We start from the raw sequence: 26,623 nt of genomic DNA, 5'->3' as shown, positions 1-26,623 counted from the left end.
CTATTTAAAAGATTGAAGTCAAGGGATGTGTGTCATCAATTTTAAATCATCGGTCATATTTCTAATATTCACCAAAACATAAGGGGTATGTCTAAATCACCCTATATTTTATTATTAAATTAAAAAACGGTAATTGTTTTTCTTAATTGGTACCATTTTTTATAAATAATTATTAAATTTGAATTTTTTTTTTATTTTTTTATTTTTATAATTCCCCCTTACAAAATCAGTACTAAAAAACCAGGGATGATACTCGGCTGACGTGGCAAGATCACAGAATCATAGATCTTTTTTTTCAAGATACACAAGTAAAAGATCAACGGTTCTTACCCTTACCACGTCATCCGAGTACAATCGAGTGAAAATTTTCAAGTCATTAGCGAATAAAAAATTGTGCACTATACGTCTATACCTAACCTTACGGAAAATTCTATAGGATTCTAATTAAAGAATTTAAAAAGACAAAAGAAAATTATAGAATACAACAGTGCTGGACACTAAAAAGAATCCACAGACTGGTAACCTTTGGAGTAAGTTACCTTTTCTATTTGTCTTCCTTCCTTTTTCCAAATGAGGAAAGATTCTCTAAGTAACCTGTCCTTCCTTTACAAATGTCAGAATCTTATTGGTGCGACCTTAAATTGGAGACTTGAAATGAAGAAGATGAAGAGGGATTCAGAAGTTTGAAGTCAAACTAACATCAAACAGAACTCTTGCAAAAAGCCCTTTCCGAAGGTACGAGCGCATCTCGAATTCTAACTATTCTCTTTGAATTTCAATTGAGTTCTTATCATCATTTATATATCTGTTTGTTAAAATCTTTTTCTAAGTTAGGGATTCTGCGATTGATGATCTAACCTTCTCTGTCTCTCTCTTTGTATTGGAATTTTTGTATAAAAGTAGTGATAAGTTGCAGATCGACCGATCAGTTTTTGGATTGTTAGGGTTTACTAGAAACGGATTTTCTCTCCGTAAACTTGAGAGAAAACGTAGGGCTTTTAATTGTTTTGAAATATTAGAATCAAAAGTTATTGATTAAAAAACAGAATTAGAAGTTTTTTTAGAATTCTGTATGATTATTAATTTTCCAATAATTATAAATTGTAAATGTTCTTTTAGATAAAATAAGGTGGATTAAGTGATGTTTAGTCGCAAGATCATATTTTTATTTAGATAATAAAGTTTAAATTATCAGAAAAATAGTAGGTATTTTGATAATTAATAAAAAAAATTCAAAAACCTGGTTGACTCAGCTGATATTTTCAAAATCTCAGACGAGTCATCTCGCTCTCGGACCAGATCTAAACTAGGGAAGCAACTTGGTTCGGTTCAAACTGAGAACCAAACCAAACCAATAGCTTAGGGTGGTTTGGTTCGGTTTGGAACGAGTTGCGGTTTGGTTCTGGGTTACGACAATGGAGAACCGGTCAATTTGGTTTGGTTCTTGGATCAGGCTTGTATAGAACCGAACTAAACTGAGAACGGACCCCTATGCAATAAATATATATATATATATATATATATATATATATATATATATATATGTATATAATAATTATTGTGAATTATTTTAGGAGTTAGGGCATAGATTAGTGATCTTTTATGGATAAACTAATGACTTTTTATGGATAGATTAGTGATTTATTGTATGAAATTTTATATTTATTATATGTTTGTTTTTTTCATTAAAAAATATTACTTACAATTTATAGAATATTGGCAACCCATAGAACCGAACCGAACCAAACCAAACCGACTTTAAGTCGGTTTGGTTTGGTTTGGTTTCAATGGAATTTGGTTCGGTTCTAGTTCTTATTTAGTGGAACTGACCTATGTCAGTTTGGTCCCAATTTAACCTCAAACTGAACCAAGTTGCACCCCTATCTAAAACCATGTTCAAGACTCTTTACATAAAGTGTAAACTCATGAATAAAATCCAAAGGGTATTTGTTTAATTTTTCCCTCCCATTAATCTTGGATAATGCTTTATTTTATAGCATATTTATTTCCCTTGAATTGCTCCATCTCTTCTCTTTATTTATTCATTCTCTTGGATTCTACTTGTTTTTTTTTTTTTTTTTTTTTTGTTTTGTTTTTTTTTCATTTGGGTAGCTTGATCTTGTGTCGAAACTGGATAGAGTGGAATGGGGGAATAGGATTTGTTTAGCGAAACCTGAAATCTTTGGGATAAGGCTTTTTTATCATCGTCAAGCTTGCATCAATTCTTTAGTCTTTTGTTCATGCTTTTATCATCCAATAGTAGAATAGTGGTGATGAGGAGGGAGTCAAAGATATTATTTCTCTTTCAACAAGTATTTGGCGGCTGATTCAACGTGGGACCTACGATCATAATTCACCAATCTTTCAACTTTCCTTCACAGGTAACTTCATCATACACAAAAACATTTTAGATAGTCTCAATATGAATGATAAGATCAAGTCCTCTAGAGTTCCAGTTAGGGACCACCCCATCTGGCTCTTGTAAGGGTCATTGTTTGTATTTTCATTTGGGACCATCTCTCTTGATCCCAAAAGGTCATCTTTGGTGCTCCTACTTGGTATCACTTCATTCTTTATTTTCCTATTGTAGATGCAATACCTATGAATCACTTAGCGTATGTTTGTCTTCTCGGAGAAGTAATTTTGAAAACCATTTTCCGTGGAAAATGACGGATTCATACTTGTTTAGTTCGTTCTTCTCCCCCTTCAAGTGTGAATTATTTTCTTCTTGGGATAAGAAAATGTTTGAATGGTTTTGCAATCTATAACCCTTATTCCCCTATCATTTATAACATGTATTCATTTCTCTTAAGCCCTAACCCTCTTATTCCCCTATCTTGAAGAAAAAAGAAGGAATTTTGTGAGAAAAAACACAGAAAAGAAGAGATTTCCAGTCCCATAATTGCTGCTAGAGTGTCATTGGACGTTGGCGATCCACCTTTCACCATTTTTGCCATCATGATCCACTACCACAGTGTTGGTTCAGAAGCACTTAAAGGTAACTATAATATTGATGTTGTTTTGGGCTTTTAGTTAATTTGGGCCCTATCACAATGCAATTGCTCTAATTTTGGTTCGAAAATTAAGGAATGAAAGTTGGGATTAAGGAATTATATTGATGATAAGGTGATGGAATAATCAGTAATCTGCACAAGGTGGTCAGTGTAGACTTCTCAAACTCCTTCCTAGATCAATTCCTCATCAGCACCTCGCCCAGCATCCCTTGACCCAGTTCCGAACTAGTAGGAGTACCAGATACAGCAGGTCAGGATCAAGAGAAACTGGATGGAGATTCGTATCCTAGTGATACCCAGTTCCTTATGTTTGTGATGTTGACAGCCACGAGCTTTCTCTTGGCGAGATACCACTGGTTGCTTTTTACTCTTCCATGCAACCAAATTGCCTCCTGAAAAGGCACAGTATCGTGAGGTCGAACGATGATGCTTTGTGGGTAGCTTTAATATGAAAGATAGACTCATTGTCAATTCTACTAACGGTCTTGTTAGCAAAGATTGGACTTGTGTCATAGTCAAACCCCTCAATGTTCTCTTCCTCAGTCGGTTCCTCATATGTGGTAAGTCAGCCGAACCATTATTGATGAAAATCGAAGACAATCCATGATCATCTTCACCAACTATTCTCTCATCAAGGACTCAAATGTCATTGTATCATTTAAAGGGCTTACAACTAAAATTAAGGCCATTGGATGCCTTACAAGATCTCATCTCTTTATTTTAAGATAAAAATAATGGGCAAAGTTCCAAAAAATATCTGTTCGTTTCCCTGATTATAGGTTAGGCATTTTCTAGCAATGTTCTCATATGCTAAGGAGTGAGGCAAGGCGCTCAGTTGGCCAATGCCTCGAGGTGTAAAGCGTAAGCCTCACATGCATGATGTTTTTAAATAAATAATATGATATAAAATCTCAAGCTTAGGATAGTCATTGCATATTTATATATTTCAAATCCACTCAATCAAATTTCAGTTTTTAATCCATAATAATATAAAATATTATTATTTTATATTTTAGCTAAATAGAAATATTTGTATTAGAATAGTTTGAAGTCTTTATAATAACTAATTATTTTATATTCATTACAAAAATATAATTAAATACTATTTTGGTCACAAACTTCATCTGTATAATACTAAATACTACAAAAATTATTTATGAAACACCTTAACTCAATTATTTTCTTTATATATATTACTATTTTGTATTCGAATTCATTTCTAAATGTTCAAATTATATTGTGTACTAGAAGTAACAAAGAAATAGAAGTAAAAAAAAAAAGAGGAATTTACAATGTCTTGCTCAGATAATAAAAAAGAAGTAAAATAACAAGAAAATAATAAGAAGAATAGGAAGAAATACATTCTTTAAAAAAAAAAAATTAAATAATGTGAGGCGTATGCCTTTTAGGTGCCTCATGGTTTGAGGTGTAAGCCTTAACTGCTTTAAGGTTTCAACCTTATGCCCTAGGGCGTTTTTAATGAGCCTCAAGGCTAAAGCCTCATACACCTCCAAAAACACTGTTTTCAATATCCAACAATCTGTTTTGGTGTTGGAGATGTGTTCCAGAATCTAGCCAATCTGATGTTTTTTTTTTCTATTGGAGAAAACAAAGAATGATCCATCTATTGATCTAGCAATGCATCCTTGAGAGAGATTGTTGACTCGTATCAAGTGAACAGTGTTGATTTCTGTGGTTCTTAACTCCTTTTGCGATTTGTTGGGGAATCCAGTTAAATTGTAACGGGTGCATCTTTGAAGGAAAAGTATCCTCATTCGATCGTTTGGTTTTATCGGTCTTGGAGCTTCTTTTCACTTGGAGCAAACTTCACATCGAATTTAAAGGAATTTTCTTTGACAATTTTATTGCGAGATGGGATAGGGTTTGTTTGTTGTCGTGATAGTTTTCTGTAGCTTGTCTGTGTTTTTGCTTTTTCTGTTTTGTTGTTTTCTCTTTGTGCTGGGTGGGTTCCCTCGACCCCCTTTTTTTCTTTTTTGATTATCAATAAACTCATCTTTACCGATCAAAAAAAAAAAAAAAACAATGTTGATTTCTAAGTTTTAAGCTTACATTGACATTTTATGTTGGCCAGGAGAAACAATGTGAAGAACAACACTTAGATATCAAAAACCCACAATGCTACATTAGATCTAATTCAGTAGATGGTGTACAAATAAGGGGAGATCAATGACCATTACATGTTGTCTTAGAGATAACTCAATTCCTGATTTGGTCTTTGTATCTACCTTATTTCCTATAATCTTCGTCCTGTAAATACTCCATTAAGTTGGAATTTTCAATTTTGTCTATTTCCTGAACTCTAATTGGACTTCAAAGCACATTAATTTCCTCATTATGACAGGCTTATTAAGTTGTCTTCTTGTTTCATATTATGATGATCGTAGTGGTAGGCTAAGTGACAAAAATTGGTATTTTTCAAAGAAATTGTGAATAATTCACGAATTTCTGTGAATTTTTTGAAAAAAAAATAATCATTGATTTTATTATGATTATTATTTGATATATGAAATATATGTTTTTTTTTCATAATGAATAATATATTTTTATTTTTCTAATGTTTTCCCAACTTTTGCCTATTTTTCTAATGTTTTCCCTGGCCATATTATTCTCGAACCTCGACTTTGTCACTCTGGTAGTAGGAAGGCCAGAACTGATGTGAATGGAAGTGTAAAAAGAGAAGACATGAATACGTGTGCCATGACTTGAGATATAGTTCAAGATAGATTGAATGGTGAAATGGAATTCATGTTTTTATGAGCCCACTATTATGTTTATTTGTTTAATTTTTATGATAGATTGAATCGTTAAATGGAATTCATGTTGATGAACCCATTGTTATGTTTATTTCTTAATTTTTTATGAAATATATAAATAAACTGTTTCCTATGATTTTGCTTAGGTTTCACCTAGATGTCACCTTCTCACCTCTCTGGACAGACCCCTACCACATAGGGCTGTCAATGGATTGGGTTTAGATCATATCTGAGTCGATCTGGAACCAGTCTCAATAAGAATCAGATTGGACCCAAAACCAATTCAATGCCAACTGGATCAACTCCATATGGAATTGAATTCTTATTGGATCTCAATATTTGGTACACATAGGGTCCAAGGATAATTGAATTGGATCCAGATCGGATCAAATCCGATTTTGATGTATTATAATCTATGTATTTCTCACATGCTATTGGAATCCAAATACTTGATTAAACCCTAAGTTATCAGATCAGAAGGGGCCAGATTTCGGACCTTATCTGGTCCATTGACAGCCCTTCTACTACCTAGGTTTCTCCTGGTGCCTTTGATTCCATCAGTTTTAATTTCTTGTCTAGACAGCATGGAGAATAGTGAATTGGGCTGTGCCTGGCCTAGACTTGTGGCCCCTTGTACCCTTACCTTAGTCCATCTTTGCACATGTAAGATGTTCCATCTTCGGTTTAGACCAATTCTGATACCTAACTCAGTTAGAGCATGAAAAACCAGTCTATGAAGCTCACTAAGTAGTTGGTTTCTTGGTTCATGATCCTTCGTATTGTAGTTCAGAAGTTCAACTTCACCAAATTATAAAAATATCATTACACGTACATGAACGCATAAATGCATTTGTTATACTTATACAAGCCAATGCATTAAGCAGAGCCACAACTTATTTAAACCTTTGTAGGCCTCTCCCTCGCAGAACTTGAATGCTTATTTCAATATCATAATATGATGTGAAGCTCACAGAGACACATCCAAGTTGAACATTTTTGGATTATTTGTATCAAGTGACATGGGACCTTCGTTGTGAAATAAATAGTGGTCTTCTTGTTCATGGCACCCGAGACTCTACCGATGCACATCTGCAAAGTTTTTTTTCATTATGAATTCGGATATCTAAGTTGCTATCTAAGTTACATGTCTTGAAACACATGTAATTACATTAAATGTGTGGCCTCATATGGCAAGCAGTCTTAGGAAATTTGATCTCTCTGTTTCTTATCATTGTCTTTGTCTATTCCCACTGAAATAATAGGATTTGGAATTCTTCAGGAGGAAAATATCATCATTTTATGGATATCAAAGCACCTGTAGAGGACCTGTCTCAAGAGCTGGCTCGAGAGTCGCTTATTGCTATTTCTCAGTCCATTCCAGATAATGATAAGATTCTTGCCTCAGAAGTCTCATCTGAAAACGTGAACAATGTGAATCTTGTCGAGGGAAAATATGGTGACGGATCCGATAAATATAGATCTAAGCTGATCTCAATTTCCTACAAAGAGTCCCCAGATACTAAAACTTTACCAGCTTCAGTGGTGAACCTCAACAGTTAGTTGGACATCATCTTCTGAGTCATGGAAATATTCTGTAATAGATTGTCATGTTTGGTAGAGTTTGAAACCTACTAATGATGGATTTACATTCCATGTTTGGGCAATGGTCTTCATGCTGCTGCTGCTGATGTGTATATATATATATATATATATATAATAAACAATGTAAGGCTCCTTCACATGTATTTCTGTATGGTCTTCTTAAAAATCTTATCCACAACAATAGATCACTATTTTTGTTTATGATCTGCTCATCTTGCTTCATTTACCTTATATTTATAGGTTAGATGTGTATTGTTGGCACTGCTTATATAAGATAAATCAGTTTTTTATATTTTATTTTTTTCTTTTTACAGTGAGAATTTATTTGTATTACAAATAATTTAGTTGAAAGTGGTAAATTGTAGATTAGGTTTCTGTCTGTAATATTAAGACCTGTCAGGATTTGAGGTTGAAATCTTCATGCCTAATGCCTTATTAGTATTTATGTCTCATCTTTTATGTGAATGTCTTGGGAATTGGCATCCATGCATTGGAAAATGGTGGGTAGGCTCATTATGATGTATGGTTTATAGTTATTTATTTAGGAAGATATCCAACCAGCGGGGAGTACCGTTTTCAACTATCAACCTTTGAATGAACAGAAAACATGGATTTAGCCGAGACCTGATATTTGAGATGACACTTTGATGGTGATGATGGTGGTGGTGGTGGTGAGCCTCAAATGTTAGGTATGTCAGGTTTTGAGGTGTGGGGGAATATCAGATGTCATCCCTAATCAGTTCTAAATGGTTGATCATATTTGAAATACTTCTCTTTCTTGTTGGAGTTTGGGGCCAGTGTTGGTTGGTTGGGAACAAAACTGCAGCCTCTGTCGTGAGTCATGCACAAAGCACCATAGTTAATGTATGGGCCTATATGGGCTGTATCCCATGACCACAAGATCTAGAAAACTAGGAGGCTAATCAGTTATTTGACATTATCACACCTTCATAGTGTAGTAAAGTACCATGGGTGATGTGGAGTTCTACATGATTGATTCTCGTTGGACGTCTCAAGTCAGATTTCTCATATATTGATCATCAAAATCACACATGGGGAGCTACGCCCGGCATCCTCAACAACCAAATTTCTTCTATTTAGAGATTATTTTTCCTCAGACTCTGTGGACGGGTGACAATAATCTTCAAGATGTTGTGCAAATAAAAGGATATGTTAATCGAATGGGATAAGGGGAATGGTCCAGAAAAAGCAAAAAAAAAATGTGGGGCTAATGAGTTATGACTTGATCATTGGAAACAAATTCACCACTTAGGGCATTAAAATAACTAAAATGACACAAATACATCAATCTGACTTGATTCAATTTAGTCTTTTCGTTCCTGTTTACAGGTAAATGGAAGATTCTGTTCGTTCGTACTTTCTCGTTCAAATGTTCCCCTTTTGGGGGCAACTGAGCACACCAAACTAGTTGAGCTCTCATTCGCATATGTCATGGTTGTATGTCTATCTTACTTTGAGTTGGATTTCCACCGTCTCTTGTCTTCCAGTTCCACCTTTGGAAATAATATGATTTGAAGGACTTTAGTCTTGTGGGCTCAAATTATATTGGATTCCCATCTCATTTGTCACCTTTTCTGAACAACCCATGTCACAATTCTTATGTCGTAGGCATCATGATAAAAAACGAGAGTCCGATCCCCAACTAACTTCACTTAGAAGTGAGGAATCGATGATTATGTTGTTTCTTTTCTTCTTCTTTTTTCCATCATCCACTCCAGCTAACAAATGTTTTGCTGTTTTTTGTGGTTTCTGATGTAGCAATTTATGTTCTATATAAATGTTACAACTTAATTTGTGACCAAGGCAATTGGTGATTTAATTCTTATTAATTCGCAAAGTTGTGATTTAAAAAAAAAACACTAACTTCATTAATTATTGATGTTCAATAATATTTTGAGTTTGTAAATTTTCTAATATAATATTTTATGTTATACAACAATAACAAGAAAGCCATTTTCCAAAGAATTGGGTTCAATTATTATGTTTAATATATGAAATATACATTTTTTTTCATAATTAATAATATATTTATTTATTTTTCTAACTTCCCTGACTTTTTTCCTTGTTTTCTGAATTTTTTCCTTGCTGAATTATTCCCGAAAACCCAACTTTGTCACAATGGGTTCCCTCATATGTTAAAATCATATACTAGCAATTTCATCATCATCTTCACCTTCATAGGAAGCCTTAAAACGATTTATTTCATTACTAGGTATTGGTGGAATGCCCTCATCCAAATTTCATGTTCAGTTGATGCAATGTTTTATATCGAAAACCTTGTCGTTTAAGACCTAACAAAGCATTCTCGGTTAATATTAGAAGACCTAAGGGTGGCATGTGCACATTGAAATGTCGAGAGGGAATATGAAACCGATGTGGATTGAAGTAGTGAGAGTGGATATAAACACATTTGAATTAACAGAAGACACGGCTTTACACTGATTGAATGGAAGAACATGATTTGTTTTGTGGACAATGAATTTTTAGGATAAGATTTTAATGATGACGAATATTGGCAGTTGGACATAGTAATGCCGACATCAAAAGGTGCATTCGCATTACAACAAATCGCATGCATTGGTGAGTTTTGGCTGGCTAACAACCCTATCTTTCTCGTCGTTTTCCCCTAATTTTTTTTTTTTCATGGATAAGATTTGATCTGTTCTTTTTGATCATTCACTTCAATTTCAAAAGGAGAGCTCCCTTTCAACAAATCTTAAAAGTGATGGATTGGAGTGACAAACCAAGTCAGTTACAGTAAAGTTTAATTATTATCTTCTTTATCCATCTCTATCACAACAACTTGCAATTAAGTGAGAAAAAAGAAAATGCTCCTACTGTACTTGAAAGCAGGGGAGGGGAAGGGGCGGTGGGGGCACTTGCCCCCAGAAGAGTATTCAAATTCTATGGATTAATGTGCTATTGCGGCAGATTTTGACGACGGATAAAGAAATCTGCCACTACTGCCCCCACACAAAAAATTCCACTCTTAGTTGCTCCCACAACTATTTTTTAACTCTTAATTGTCCCCACAATTTTTTTTCTACTCTTGGTTGCCCAACATGAGCAAAAGCCTAGCTCCGCCCCTGCTTGAGAGCTTTATAGCTATGGTCAGCTTGTATTGGTACTACAATGTTGGGTGATTACACACTTTGAAAGGTTTACCACTTATATTATTACTTGAAGATGCCAACTTGCAATATGAAAGGTTTACCACTTATATCATTACTTGAAGATGCCAACTTGCACTTTGAAAGGTTTACCACTTTTATTATTACTTGAAGATGCAAACTTGCCAAGTTAGTTAAAGTTTACGACACGATCTGGGTTCAGAATTCGCATTCACCTACTAATTACTGAGATAATAATTACTTCCATGGGAACAAATTTATTCTTTAGACAATTTTAGGTTGAAACCACATGTTCGTAGTTGATAAGTTTGGTGTGGATCTTGTGGTTGAAAGTGCAAGCTCTCAATTGGGAAGCCTAAATGCTAAAGGTTGTATACTTGTAGGAGTAGTGCATTAGGCTTTTATGTTGTAGGTTGTGGGGCTGAAGCTGAACCACCCGACGTGCCTGACTGAACAACCAAACATGCTCCACAGGAGTCTTACTACTGGCATGCATAGGCTTTTTAGCCTTGGTTTGTTGGGGGGGTCAACGTTTTCTACTAGTGCACGAAGGCTTTTCAGCCTCCGTTTGCTAGGTTAAAATTAACTCCATAGTTTGCTACTTATTTATAGCTAGTTTAGCGGTCTAATAAGCATTTGAATCTGCTAAAATGAGTGATCCACAAAGCTAAATGATTGTATATTAGAGATCTGTTATAAAAGATTAGAGAGCATTCCTTGTTTGTGGCTACCATATTACATGTGGGGTTAGTTTTTGAGAAACAAAACATAATTGAGTTACATCAACACAGCCACTAATAGATCTAGTGTACTATTGAAACCTTCTCCATGTAGTTACTTTAGGGAACATAAGCTATTGGATTTACTAAAGTCTTTTGAGAGTTTTGTGATCCACATCTCAAATATAACCAAATTTAACACAATAATCTCGCTTGCATTATTGCTAAAATGGATATTGGGAAATGACGATGAAAATGTAATTGAAATTTTAAATTACTCGATCATCATAATCGTCAAAACCTTATCCAAAATATTCGGGGTCAGTAGAGAAACAATAGGAACCAGTGATAGAAATTACATCACTAATTTCTTGGTTGACACTTTTAAATTATGGGTTCCAATCCAATTTACTCGCGCAAAATAAAAATAAGAAAAAAAAAATTAACTCTATCTTCTAACGGCGGAACCAGGATTTTGCCCATGTGGGGGCAACCAAGAGTAGAAATTTTTTTGTGGGGGACAATTAAGAGTGAAAAAAAAAAAATAGTTGCGAGTGCAATTAAGAGAGGATTTTTTTTTTTTTTTTTGTGTGGGGGGGGGGGGATAGTGGTATCCACCCCTGCTATCTAGTACAACCATGTGAAAGAAAAAAAAAAAGGATTGTAATGAACCACCATAAAAAAGAGTGATTTAGACACGCCCCTCCACAATTTAGTCAATACGAGAGATACTCGCTATGTTTTCAAATTGATGACATTCCCTTGACCTAGCTCTTCTGTTGAGGCTAATATAAATTCCCTCATCTTCTACCTTTGGCTGAAAATCTATTCATTTCCTCCCCAAAAATTTATCATCTTTAAGTTGTTAACCTCTAAAGTTAAAAAAAAAAAGAAGACAAATATTAGGTGTGGGAGTAGTAAAAACCTACATAATCTAGATTGAGCATGTGAAACCTTGACATACATGTCAAACCTATGTTATCTAGTTCGTGGGTTTGTTCAATTTGAATCCGGGTTCGTGATTTGCCACTCAAGAATGATCATGGTTCGTAGGGGTAGATAGAGATGAGGGAATTTGAAGATTGAAAAGAGGAGTGGGGTAAAAAAGACATTGATGATGATAGGTTTTGGAAAAAAAAAATCAAGTTTATTTTTTATTTTTAATTTAGGTTAAAGATGAGGGCATATGGTCATTTTTTTATTAATCTCTTAATAAAGACAAAGATCAAAGGGGCATGTCATCCGTTTGAAAATTTAACGGGCTATCTTAAACATTATCAACATGGCATGGGATATATATAAAAAATTATGATAAATTGAAGTAGTTCACTGGATTCGTTTCATTTCACGAACCCAGTGTGAATCATGCCCAAATTGATTCGATTTGAGCTGGTTCACAGTTCAGTAGTTCAATAACGAATTGGGTAACGTTGTGTAAAACTTATGACAATAGAATTAGATGTTGATGGTTCAAGAAGTGCTTCCTAGAGTGTTTTAGATCAATCCATCTCAATTAAATTTAATTAAAATTTTAAAGGATAACTATAAAATCAATTAAGAAACAATAAGTGCATAGATTGAGTGTACCAGAGATGAATGAATTTAAACACTAAGAAATTTCACACTCGAAGTGAATTTATTTAGAAAAATGTAGGAGCAACCTCAATATGTAATAATATAAAGAAAAGGCTATTGAGATGTGATCATTTGCCATGAAAACCAATTAAACCCTGATTGGAAGGAATGTACAAGTTGAAAGCTCTCTAAAACAATGAGTGGAATATCAAAAAGAACATGAATTGAGGTAGTGTAACCAGATATAAATGCACTAACTAGAATTGACAAAGAGCATGATTTTAGAAAGAAAAAAATTTGAATAAAACATGTTGCCCATAACAGAAAATTGATGATCTAGAAATATTGCAATTGCTTTCAGTATCTTAAGTCTGTTAAGGGGATATTAAGAAACATGTTGCCCATAACAGAAAACTTGACTTTGGACATAACAGAATGGAGAAACAAGATTCATTTAATGGACCTCAAATATTTAGGATAAAACTTTGTTAAATTAAAATTACTATAAAAAATATATAAAAAAAAAATTCAAGTTTTTTGTAACTTAATTTTGTTCTTAAAATATATATCGACAAAATGATATTATTTCTTCATTGAATAACTACTATCATTTATGCATGACATTTTGGGAATTTCATTATGGTAATATTTTCATCACAAACAACCCCCTATGCACTTATGGCCGTCGTTGCGACCGTCATCGAAGGCATATTTTAAAATTTGAGAGGTACGTCTTTATCCTCAAACAAATTGTTTCTTTTAAAATTAAACAATATAATTTTGAACACTATAATAAATTGTTTAAAATATTTTTCTAGGGAAGTGATGATGTAGAATAGATTATTCTTGATTTTCTAGAGAAAATAGACCAGAAAAAATGGCAAAGAGAAGTAATTGTAATGGATTTATGATATTTTATTTTGTATAGTTTTTAATTTGTATTCAAATTTATATTTTTGTCTAAATTTTATTTTTATTGTTTAGGATATAATTAGATGTACTTATAAGTGTTAAAATTAAGTTATAATAAGATTAGAAAATTGTTATTATGTTATAAATAGATTATGAAAGTTACTTTTCAGTATTTTACAAGGTTCCCAAGTTATTTTGATGGAAGTATCTTATATAAGCAATTTCAAAAACAAAATTTTAATATAATTCAACAATTCTCTTTTGGAAACTTTATATTATCTCTTAATTACTTAATTTATAACTTTTTGCTTTATTTTCTTCAAAGTTATTGCTTATTTATCAATTGAATTTATTGATTCACACGTTTCCACTACGTCAGGTGATATGATGAAAATTATTTTTAGAGATATTACCGAGCAGACCTATCTATTGCAATTTTATTACAAAAACTCCCTTACTTTAGCAAGTTTGTTATTGTACCAAACCTTACTTTATGAATCAAATTAGCATAACTAACTTAGTAAGATTTTAAATCTTACAAAGGGTCGTTGGAGCTACAAGGATTATCAAATTGGCAATCAAACACCACAGTCTTCTAGATTTCATGAAGAAAAAAAAACTCAAATTCAAAGAAGAAAAAAATCTCTTTTGAGCTTGATCGAAAGTCTTTAAAATGGATGGCTACTGAACTCCCAAATTTAAAACTAAAATTCAACAGTGAAAATTAATGATTTATCAAAATTTGTCTTTCAAAGTTCTTAGACTTTTGTCCCTTATAACACTATAGCATTAGATCATGTTTTTTTATGCTACAAATTGATTCAATTATGATCTACCCCAAGGCATGTAAAGTAACAAACTAGGGAAAATTACTTAAAGTACCCTCGCGGAAGGATTTCTTCAAAATAGCCCTTAAGTTTTGCACGATAACCTAATAGTACGTTTAGTAAACTTTTTCTTTCTTAATGATCCCTTGCTACTGTCGAGTTCACAATTTTTACTATCGAACTCCCCACTATTTACTATCAAGTTCACCACTTTTTATTTACTATCAAACTCACCACTTTTTAAACAAAAAGTGGTGAACTCGACAATAGTAAAACCCATCCATCTTCAATTTTTGAGTTTTTTCAACTAAAATATATAGAAAGATTGACTAAACATTTGAGATAACTTGTTTAGAAGATTTCAATCCAAAAAAAATCATTCTTGATTGATTTTCATCTAAAAACTAAGAAAAAAAAAAGTGAGAAACCCCTAGTTTTTTACATACATCTTCAAAGTGTTTTAAAAAATTCCTTGAAAATAGCTTCTTCTTCTTTCTTAAATCTTTTTCAATAGAATTGAATCTCCAAAACTCGATTGAGATACCAAAAATCAAAAAAATCAAAAAAAAAATTTGAAAATGATGAGTTTGAATGGTTAGAGCATTCAATCATGAGAAATGTAGGAGATGAGGTCCAGGGATTGTTTAGATAGAGAAAAGTTTACTAAATGAACTATTAAGAAATCACTCAAAACTTATGGACTATAAAGAAAGAAGTCCCTCTATCAGAGTCCTTTAAGTAATTTTCCCAACAAATTAATCCCATCAATTTGAACTTTATGACGTGGATCCCCACTCCAAAAATGGTTGAGTAACAAACTTGATAAAGTTCAAATTGATTGGGTGTTTATGTCGTGGATCCCCACTCCAAAGAATGGTTTGGTAACGAACTTGATAAAGTAAGGTTTGATGGATAACAAACTTCATAAAATAAGATTTCCATGGAGTTATCAAAACTCCACACGAGTTTGTGGAATAAAAATGCAACAATTAGGTCTACCAAATAAATCTCTCTTGTTTTTTATATTTTTCAGGACATTAAATAATGTATTAAAACAAATGAGATAATTTTTAAAAAATTGGTTTAGAAGTATGCAATCCATAAGGCTGTTTTTTTTTTTTTTTCTTTTCATTTTCATTAGGTAAAATAGGAATTTTCTGTTTGTTAAACATTTTATTTTATAAATTATAAATGAACAATAAATAAAATCATCTAATATAATATAATACAACCTTTAACACACCAATTAATGTCTTTGACAATATGAAAAATGACCTTATCCCTATAACCTCTCTTAAATCTTCAAATTTTGGATACAGATTTTTTTTTTCCGAAAATGAAATTAATGATAAAGATATCCTTATCATTGTATAACTAGTTTAAGTATTCATGATTAACAATCATTTTAATTTTTATAAGAAGAGCCGTTATATCTCTTTAACCAATTAAAAATAAAATAAAACATTGTTCCTAACCTTTGACCTAAATTTTGGGCCCACCTAAATCTATGTCCAAATTAGCTTAATTATAAATTGAATGGAAGATGTTTGAGGGAGCATGATGTCTCCAAATCTATTTGGTGACCTTTTTGGCGAACATGCCTTGTCCTACATGGGTTAGAAGTTTCGGAATGAGTTGAATTTTAGTGAAAATGATCTCTATAGTGAAGAGATCATCCTCACCAAAATCAGCCGAATTTGAAACTTCTAACCCCATTAGAAGTGGTTTACGAAAAATAGATAGTCTACAATTCTTCAACTTATAAATATGGGTCAGAAGTTTCAAAATAAGCTGATTTTTTGTGAGGATGATCTCACAAAAAATCAGCCTCTTTCGAAACTTCTAACCTAAGTAGAACAATACACATTGGCCAAATAGTTGGCCATTGAACATGACCCTAGAGTGATGATACCTCCGTTTTAAAACTTGTCCCATTCAACTCGAATAGATTTGAGAGGACTCGTTATTGTTACAATTTCAAAGTAACTCATTAGGCTAACTCAAAAACATGATCTAACTAGATTAGAGATTTGGATGAATTATATATTATATTTTTTTCTTTGTTTTAAAAAAACAAATATAATTATAAATTTAGAATATTAAAAATAATAGAAATGAAAAAAAAAATGTGATTAAGATTCATGTGGGGCAGTGGATTTTTTCATGGATGTTGAATGAAATCTCAATTCCAACCACAATTTTATTAGTTATCTTACAACCAGAATTTCTATCTTTTTCGATACAGTACCTCCACCATTGCTGCGAATCCTAGTTAGATTCGGGCGTGATACATTTTTAGTTATTGAGAGAACTTAGATACTCTCTTTTTTTTCGATGCGATTGTGAGTGCCACCTTAGTTGGGTTGGTAAGGCATGTGGATAGTTACAACCTAGGTCAAATAGTGATGAAAATTGACCTAGGTTGTAATTATTCATATTTTTAATATATATATATATATATTATTCACAAATAAAATAATTATTTTGAGATTTTTTATTTCTTTATCGAAAGATGAAAGATACAAGAGCAAAACAATCAACCTATACAACACAACCGTCTACTATCTAAGATCGACAAATTAGTGTTAAGGAGATATTGAATAATAATGAAAAATAATTTAAAAATACATTTGATAAATTTATTTGACTTTGACTTTGACAAGATTCAAATTGTACTCTAAGCCGAATTTACTAGTTTTAATAACACTAATATTTGGGATAAAAATTTTAAAATTAAAAAATAAAAAAAAGGGAGAAGAAGGTATCCTTAGTGGGTGAGGAGATAGAAACGGTTTAATCAAGAAACGACAAAGGACAAACTGTGGGCCGGCAAAAAACTCACTTCCACTTCATTAAAGCCCATATCTGGGAAAGAGTCCGGATCCTATACACCCAAAGTGGACGATTGATGCCTTCAACACAAGCCACGTAAGCTTTATTCCAAGAGATTGATGTCCAGAATATCTCTTTTTTAAAATTTTCTTAAATTATGACTTACGTGGCACGTGTTGATGTGTGGTAAGAGAGTTTAGGGTGCATATGATCCGAACACTCTAGGAAACATGTCACCAACAGACCAACTTTTATTTATATTTTTTTTTAACTTTCTGCTTTTGGGTTGAGGTTGTCCATCAAACAAGCGGTTGCGATAAGGAAACAAATTAAATATTTCTTAAAGATACATATTTGTAGGAATCTGTGACATCTCAACCGTCTGTTTGATGGTGAGTATCAACCATGGGTTGATATTAATTAGTTCATTCCTATATATAAACCGAACACATTTATTGGAATCCTCTCCATATGGATATGTAAGAGAAGTTTGTCTATAAAACCCAAAACACAGTTTAATTTCTCTCACTTGTTCTTGGAAGCTTATAGAGAGAGAGAGAGAGAGAGAGAGAGGTTTTAATGGAGGTTGGAGAGGGGTTATGGTGGGTGGTTTTGACAGGGTTAATAGGTGGTTTTGTTTTATTATATGGGTTGATTAAGAAAGCAAATGAGTGGTTTTATGAAACCAGATTGGGTGAAAAGAGGTTTTCTCTTCCACCAGGTGACATGGGTTGGCCTTTCATTGGTAATATGTGGTCTTTCTTAAGGGCTTTTAAGTCCTCTGATCCTGATTCCTTCCTCTCCAGCTTCGTCAAGAGGTCAGTCTCTCTCTCTCGCTTTCTCTGTAGTTGGTACTTTTTAGTTAGAAAAACGAATTTATATTTCCAAGGCTCTGTGTTTCTCGAGAAAATTTGTCGTTTAGCGCATGACTTCGTCTTGTGGAAACTAAATTACAAAATTTCTCTGACAGATGTGAAAATCTGTCAAAATCTTTCCGTTTTGTTCCCTCGTAATTTATAATAAGTCTTTCGACAAAATAATTGGGGCATTTTGGGAATTTTTAAGAGTTGTAGTTTCAAGCTAAGTAAGAATCAAAACATGATACGAGTTATTCGAGAAGATCATAGGCGGTTTGTCGTTTTCTATGGCATTGGCCTTTAATGTAATTCATTTTCTTTCAAGAGAATTTTCCGGAAAATTCTTTTTACTCTCAAAAGAATCACTCTGAGAGCTGGTAGTTATTTTTCTCAAAACATTGATTTCTTTTCCCCTCAGCTTTCATAACTGATATTGCCAGGAATGTTTTTGTATTTCCAGGCACTTTAATACAGGAATTTATTTTTTTTCTGATTTATCATTTTAGTTTTTTTTTTTTTTTTCCTTAAAAGAAGACGACAAAGATCTGATGTCATAGTCCTGATGGTAAGTTAAGATAACTACCTCAAGTGAAACTGACCGTTGAAGAATCTGTCTATGGAAGGAGAGTGTTTTTCTTGGGACCCACTGTTGAAAGGGTCCTATCAAGAGATTTGATGGATTGACTGATCAAGACCGTTGAATTGGAAGATTGTCTTACGGATGAACGGTTACATTTATCCGAAGTTCTCACGTTTCAGCCACGATAGTGCCAGTGGCTAACTCTTTCAGTCATTAAATGAAACAGCTTTGTCAGGACTCAGGAGTATAAATGGGTACCTGATTACCTGCCCCATTAGATTTAATTATCGGATCAGGTTTAGATTTATAAATTATGGCTGTTAATGGATCGGATCAGACCCTAAATCCGATCCATTGACAATGGCTGACTCTTTCATTCATGGAATGAAACACCTCAGTCAGGAACATAGTTAGTAAATTTGCGAATTAGACGTATATTATTCTTTTCGATTAAAACTGTCTTTGGATTCAAAGATTCAGATTAATTCACAGATCTTTAAATCCCAATAACGAAATCGCGATTTTACTTATATTCCGTAAGTATTTTATTAAAATACGTCATATTTCATCTTCTCACTTAAAAAACTTAAGACTCAAGAGAAGGGGAAAAAATCCTAAATTGAAAATCGCCCCCATCGATCCACCGTGGAATTTACTCATTAGTCGTCCGTCATTCGGTGAAATTTCCGTTTACTTCGCATTAATAACTTTTTAGAAATAACAAGAAATTTCTTTTTGAATTTAATTAGGTCATGGAACAAAATGATTTTCGCATTAATTAGTATATCATGTTTTATACTTTTCATTTACATTGATTATTAGACGGATTAAAGTTAAATCTTTAATTACGAATATATATTTTATTGGATGAATGTGATTATGGATTGTTTATTTGTTTACTTAAATATTTTTAATTTAAATATTGATAATTTGATTAATATATTAGAATTGTTAGGTTATATCATATGTTATATATGTCCGAATTTTTGAAAGCTTTAAAAATTGTTGGATCCGAATCATTCTCAAATTATTTTCGTATTGTATTTTTATCGTCCTGCATTTTTTCACCGAATTTTCGAGTAAACCGGTGCATCACTATTCCAACTGGTACCCGATTTATTTTCGTACCATTTTTTTCCCGTCCACCCGAATTGCTAACTATGGTCAAGAATCAAGAATTCAAATGAGTACCTAATTAACCGAACCATTAGATTTAATAATCAGATCAGGTTTAGATTTATAAATTAAGACTGTCCATGGATCAGATCATACCCTAAATCCAATTGGTTACAATCTCATAACTTGATAAGGTTCCAATTTAACAAGTTCTTAGATCTTTTTATGGATCTACCATCCAAAATCCAACTCTGGAACTGATACAATTTTCATTGGATCGGATTTGGATCCAGATATCGAGATCCAATAAAATTCAATTTGATAATGTCGATCCAATAAGTACTCAATTTTTACAGATTGGTCCTGGATTGAACCCGATTCGTTGATAAGTCTTATCTATACAAATAGTATTGGTATACAAGTTTCCAATCTGTATCAAATACCTGGTCCAAAACCCATATACCCAGAGACCAACCTTATTCTATCAGGTTAACCCAAATTATTTAGACCCAGATTAGTTATTGGGTTGGATCTGGATATATGGGCTCCCAATAAGCTGGCATCCCTATCGGTGTCTAAAGCCTATGATAGTAGGGTATAAAATGACTTGGATCTAATTCGGTTCAGCATTCATTCAGTTCAATCCTGATCCGACCCATTTCTCTTTTATATATTCCAAATCCAACCCGAACCCAGTTTCGGTCCGTGTCAAATCATGAGAACATTGTTGATCATGTAAGGAATCAGGATCAGATCCAATATCTAACCTCTATTCTTGACCAACCCGAAAATTATTGAGATTGCACCACCAAGATCCATGTTCAACCCTTATTAATAAGCTGGGTTTTGGGTCCGGTTACCAACAACAAAATGTTATTTAATTCCACTGTGTACAAAACCAAGTCTTCCAATTAAAAGTGAATTCATATATGCTCTTATTTTATTCATCTAAGTTCGGTCTTTCTCTTAGTATTTTAGGATCTTCAGGGTCTTCAAACCCATTAAATGAACTCAATTAGCCTTGTCACTGACTAAATTTGTAACTGATGCCAATGTAACAATGTTTGATTCATGATGCAGATTCGGCCGTATCGGACTCTACAAAGCATTCATGTTCGGAAGCCCTACAATCATGGTTACAATACCCGAAACATGCAGGCAAGTCCTAATGGACGATGAACACTTTGGACCCGGTTGGCCAAAATCAACTCTAGAACTGATTGGGAAAAAGTCATTTATAGGCATTTCTTACGAAGAACACAAGCGACTCCGTAAGCTAACCGCAGCTCCAGTCAATGGTCACGAAGCATTATCTCTATATATACCTTATATCGAAGAGACCGTAGTATCCACATTGGAGAAATGGGATAGTATGGGTGAGATCGAGTTCTTAAGTCATCTTAGAAAGCTTACTTTTAGGATAATTACCTATATTTTCATAAGCTCCGCGGGTGACCCGGTGATGGAAGCTCTAGAGAAAGAATATACAGCTTTGAATTATGGAGTAAGAGCCATGGCTATCAACCTTCCCGGTTTCGCTTACTATAGAGCACTCAAGGTGTGGCCCTAATTCGGGTCTCTCTTTTTTCTCAATAGATATCCGTCATGATATTTCCTTTGTTTATTCGATCTTGATGTTTGTTGATGACACAGAGATGGGTTTTCTTTAATTTTAGGCTCGAAAGAAGCTTGTAGCGATTCTTCAATCCGTTCTAGATGAAAGAAGGGCGAAGAGGGAGATAAATGAAACTTCATCAAGGAAAGACATGATGGATGCTCTAATGGATGTCAAAGATGAGAAGAGTAGATACTTGAGCGACGAAGAGATCATCGATGTTCTAATCATGTACTTGAATGCTGGACATGAATCGTCTGGTCACATTACCATGTGGGCTACCGTATTCTTGCAACAACACCCTGAATTCTTCCTGAAGGCCAAGGTGATACAAAAATCCATTCAAGTTCCACAAGTACTTAATAATCATTTTTCTAAAACTCTTGGCAAAAAAATTCTTGAGAAATTGAGCAAGTTTTCTATTTTAAATCATTAATTCAACCCTTTTGACTAGCTCGTTTAGCTTGGTGGATTAATGTTTAGTATGAGTAATTTTAGTCGATGTGATTTAAGTTCTAGAAGTCAGAGTTTTTTAATCTTTTTTTCTAATTGAACTGAACTACATTGTTTTAGGCCGAGCAAGAGGAGATCGTAAACAATAGACCATCAACGCAGAAGGGATTGACACTAAAGGAAGTTAGACAAATGAGCTATCTTTCCAAGGTATATGCTCTATCACTTTATATTTTTAAGCAAACTTAGTACTTAAGAGCATTATAGTAAGAGGCCTAGTTCTAATTTTGAAGGTTATCGATGAAACTCTTCGAGTGGTTAATATTTCTTTGGTGGTTTTCCGCGAGGCACTCTCTGATGTCAAAATGAATGGTCAGTGTAGATTCTATATTTCCTCTTTTTTTCCCCTTTATAATATATGATTTCGTTGAATGGGGGGTATAAAAGGGTTGATTTGTTGACAGGTTATACCATACCAAAAGGCTGGAAAGTTCAAGTCTGGTTCCGAAACGTTCATATGGATTCCGAAGTTTACTCTGATCCGAAGGCATTCAATCCATCTAGATGGGATGTGAGTATAATATATAATTATTTCTATTATGTAATATCAATATGTATAGATATGTATGAAGGCATACCATCTAATATTATGTTGAATCCATATATGGTGTGAAGGGTTTTACACCGAAAGCGGGAGCATACCTTCCCTTTGGAGCAGGAAGCAGGTTGTGTCCTGGAAATGATCTTGCAAAGTTGGAGATTTCGATTTTCCTACACCATTTTCTCCTTAATTATCAGTGCGTTCCATTGCTTCTCTTCCCTTTTTATAAAATAAAAGATTTTTTTCGAAGTAAAACATTCGAATGTGTTCTTGAGGTGATTATGGAATTTTCCTTGATCTTACCGATGGCATGAAAGCTTTTTGCATGCTCTCAATTTCCTTTAAAAAAAAAGTTTGAATTCATATTAAGTACTTATTGTATATGCAGACTTGAACGGGTCAATCCGAAGTCCCAAGTGCGGTACTTACCACATCCAAGGCCCGTAGACAATTGCCTAGCAAGAATCAGGAAAATTTCGGCAACGTCAATGTAAACAGGCAAGCAAACATCAGCATATCTTCATACTTTCTAATAAACATGAGTTTTCATTTTTCTTCATATCCAAATGCTTGCAATATGAGTATCGTTGAAATTTTTTGATAAATTTGAAGTATTTGAAACTCTACTTCATAACAAGGAAATTATCGTAGATACAAAACTGTGTAACTTTGTACCTACAAATTGGAACTGAAGTACTTATTTTGATCTGTTGGTCGGTATATAAAAATGTGTATTTTTCAAGTATTTATTCGATTATTTTAAGTCAAATGTAATAATGATGTCCCGTAAAATGCATTACCCATTGATCGGTTATCAGTTGCTTAGACACTAGAACCAATTCACACATAATAATAACTATAAGACTTACCCATTTAGTGAAACAATGTCGAGATGAAAAGCATATACTCTCTTTTGAACTTTATGTCTTTCTCCATTGAAAATGCTTGAAACATTTGTTGGATTAATGTGGGATTTATCCTAATGCTTTAATAGAAGTGAAAGAAAAGTTAAAGTTAAAGTAAAAAAGTAAAAGTAAGAGTTAAGTAGTTTGTTTTTCAAAGTTGTGGTGTAAAATTTTAGTCTCACGTCGAATAGAAACAACTAAAGAGTGTAATTCTTTTACAAAAGCTCTTACATAGTGTAGCAAGTGTGAGAAAGATATGGGTCAAGCCCACGTGCACGTGAGAACCCATGGGTTCTAAAAGGGATATAGACCCATTGATCCGAAAAACCTCAGTGCGTGTGTGCGCATGCGATGCGTACGCAGAGGGGTGCAAATCTTCAGATTTAAATCTCACATGGGTGCACGTAAAAGGCCTACCCATGTGACTAATAGAATCAAATTCATGACTGCACTAAGAGACACAATGGGTGTCTCAACTCTACAGACATGTGTGTCTGTTCAAACAGTCACAACCAAACTCTACAGACACATGTCTATTCAAAAAGCCACAACTCTTTTCAACAATTTTGATGACTCTCTAAAGAAGCACTTCTACTTCTACATATTCTCATTACTTTCCTATTGTACGTATACACTTTGAGTGTTGCCCTGTATATGTGTAGAGCACTGTATCTTGAGAGACAGACGTTCAGAGACTGTTGGCACATCACAGGGGCGAAATATATCTTAAGGCTAGTGTATCCAATACAAGCCTCGCGCATTTCGATATTAAGATAGTATATTTTACGATATTTAGATTATACTTTGTTACTTTATTTCACATCATTTTTCTGGAATTTAACATCACAGGTTTTAACAACATTAATAAAAACTTTGAGATAAATAAAATCTAAGACTATCCATTTTAAAACAATGGCAAGATCAAAAGCAAATACTCTTCTTTGTAGCTTTCATCTGTTTTCATAGCTAATGTTTGAAAAAAAAACTAACAATAACTTCAAAAGCATCAAAATCTAGAACTACAAATTGGATTAAATAATGAAAATCAATGATTATAACTAATTATAAGTGGAGCCTCCTTTGTAACTGGGCATCTATATAGAATTTCAACCAAACTCATCAAAGTTACAAGTAAATGAGTACCAGTAGAGAAGTATCTAGCAAATATAAGTGCAGTTAAACCATTTCATGACCACTTTAGCTTTGACCAAAAAATAAGCTAGATTGATTATGTCAAGCTCTTGGATTCTGATAAATATTTAAAATAAATAAATAAAACAAACCAATCCCCATAAATCACATTTGAGAAATGTTTGAATTCAAATTCTAAAAATATCCAATCTGGGTGAAGACCATGAAAATCTAGATCTCCTTTGCCAAAACATGTGACACATTCTTTTCGGCCCATTGAGCCATGAATCTTTGGCCCACTCTTTGTAGTCCAATACAACCAAATTTAGCCTAGTAAGTAATTTATATCCATTGAATTGGAGGCTTGGAATATTAACCCACAATAAGTCTCTGTTCATAAAGCCCATGGTGTAAAAACACAATCCATGGCTAGAAATCATCTTGATTTTTGGTATGTAAATCTAGCAAATGTTTTAGCCAAAGAAAGAGAAGGTGAATAACAAATGGGTTGGATGGACCCATGAATACCTCAAAGTCCAAACCTAAAATCTTAGTAATGTGTTGGGTGAAAACATGTTTTGGGCCAAATTATTTTACCCATAGTTGGCCCATTGATAACCAACAATGATTACATGCCGTGAGAATCTATATAAAAGTGTTTCGTTTGCATCTCTTTAATGGAACTTTTATTTATCTAAATTGTATCTTAATTGTTGGCATAATTCTCATGATCAATTTTAACTCAAGTAAAAAAAAAAAAAAAAAATTTACAAAGCCACCCTCATTTGCCCTCAATTCATGTGGGCTTGTGTGATTAGTTGATCTGGGATTCTGTAAAATCCTAGATTGAATTTTATGTGAGCAAAAAAAATTTCCATTAGCAAAATTCGAACTGATTTTAGGGACAAAAATAGTTAGATTGAGGTCCAAAAATGTAGTCCCCACAAAATTGCCAAACAAAACTTAAAAAGTTCAAAATAGAACCGATCTTGACTATCCCCAATTTTTGGATTCTCAAACAGGCCCAACTAATCCTTGTTATATGAACTCATGAACAGGGTCAGTTTGACAAAGTGTCCTATGCCACCAAGTGAATTTTCCCTTGCAACTATGGGGTTGTTTGGTTGTGGTTGCAAGTTTACTCTAGATTAGTGCAAAGAGTCATATTTTGGGAACAAATATTTATAAGGTAATCTTTGATTCTTGAGTTAGGTGACAATTATATGTATTAATAGTGGGTTTGTTCAGTTGCATGTGGTCCACCCCAAACCAGGTCATAGGATTTTGTTCTTATTTCATTGATCTTCAAAATCGTTGTAACCATTAACATGGACAATCATAGAAAATTATGGAAAATTAATCATTGCAGAAGCAATTACTAATCTTTAGAAAGAAAGGAAAAGAGACAATAGAGAAGTATGAAGAGACCATAAAATAAAATTAAAAAAGGAAGAAGAGAGCTGCTATTGGCACCTCAACTTTTACTTATTACACCTCAATTCCTTAAATTATTTATCACACCCCAATTAAATATTAAAACACACCCTTCAAACAAAGCAAACGTTTGACTCAAATTGGAACTCAATATTATAATACTCATTCAAACAATTTTGGTAATTATTCACAATTATGATTATACTCATATAAAATCCTAAACCCAAAAGATAGTAATAGAGAGAGAGAGAGAGAGAGACCGACCAACCAACCAACCAACCGTGAGAGTCGAGCTTCCATCGGCACCCCAACTTTTACTTCTTCTAAACCATTCATTTATTTTCTTTATTATTAATTGGGATATAATAAGTAAAATTGGGGTGCCAATAGCAGAGCTCAACAAGTACGAACCCTAAGAAAAGGAGGACAATTCCAACCGTCAAAACAAAAAAAAAAACTTTAAGACTTCACTAAAATCCCTAAATCCACCTCTAGGTGGTTGGCTTTAGGGGTGTCAATGAATA

At 33.4% G+C, this 26,623-nt stretch overlaps 1 protein-coding gene and 1 long non-coding RNA gene across 4 annotated transcripts; both read left to right on the top strand.

Annotated features, from left to right (window-relative positions):
- The first annotated feature begins 562 nt into the window (after positions 1-562).
- On the top strand, positions 563-7,202 carry LOC147391467 (uncharacterized). 3 transcript variants are annotated; one of them, XR_015182739.1, is made up of 3 exons: positions 563-735; positions 2,261-2,381; positions 7,051-7,163. It is a non-coding gene; the product is annotated as an uncharacterized LOC147391467 (long non-coding RNA). The 3 variants fall into 3 exon arrangements; XR_015182738.1 differs by lacking the exon at positions 7,051-7,163 and adding an exon at positions 2,844-2,963 and having other exon boundaries at positions 565-735; XR_015182737.1 differs by having other exon boundaries at positions 566-735; positions 7,068-7,202.
- A 10,684-nt stretch (positions 7,203-17,886) lies between these two features.
- On the top strand, positions 17,887-26,077 carry LOC147391466 (ent-kaurenoic acid oxidase 1-like). Its single transcript, XM_086458172.1, has 8 exons — positions 17,887-18,225; positions 21,041-21,518; positions 21,637-21,900; positions 22,149-22,238; positions 22,322-22,400; positions 22,493-22,599; positions 22,704-22,825; positions 23,018-26,077. Exons 1-8 carry the CDS (start codon positions 17,987-17,989, stop codon positions 23,121-23,123), a joined length of 1,485 nt encoding a protein of 494 aa, XP_086314298.1. The 5' UTR covers positions 17,887-17,986; the 3' UTR covers positions 23,124-26,077.
- Positions 26,078-26,623: the final 546 nt, after the last annotated feature.

This window comes from Akebia trifoliata, chromosome 11, assembly GCF_017979445.1.
Source record: "Akebia trifoliata isolate Shusen 1 chromosome 11, ASM1797944v1, whole genome shotgun sequence".
NCBI lineage: Eukaryota > Viridiplantae > Streptophyta > Magnoliopsida > Ranunculales > Lardizabalaceae > Akebia > Akebia trifoliata.
The sequence above is the reverse complement of the archived record's forward strand: the minus strand, read 5'-3'. Positions and strand labels throughout refer to the sequence as shown.

Coding starts and splice junctions, on each gene's coding strand:
- LOC147391466 (XM_086458172.1), top strand. CDS start 17,987: ATGGAGGTTGGAGAGGGGTTATGGTGGGTGGTTTTGACAGGGTTAATA. Junction 18,226..21,040: donor CTCTCCAGCTTCGTCAAGAG/GTCAGTCTCTCT, acceptor TTCATGATGCAG/ATTCGGCCGTATCGGACTCT. Junction 22,600..22,703: donor TCAATCCATCTAGATGGGAT/GTGAGTATAATA, acceptor TATGGTGTGAAG/GGTTTTACACCGAAAGCGGG.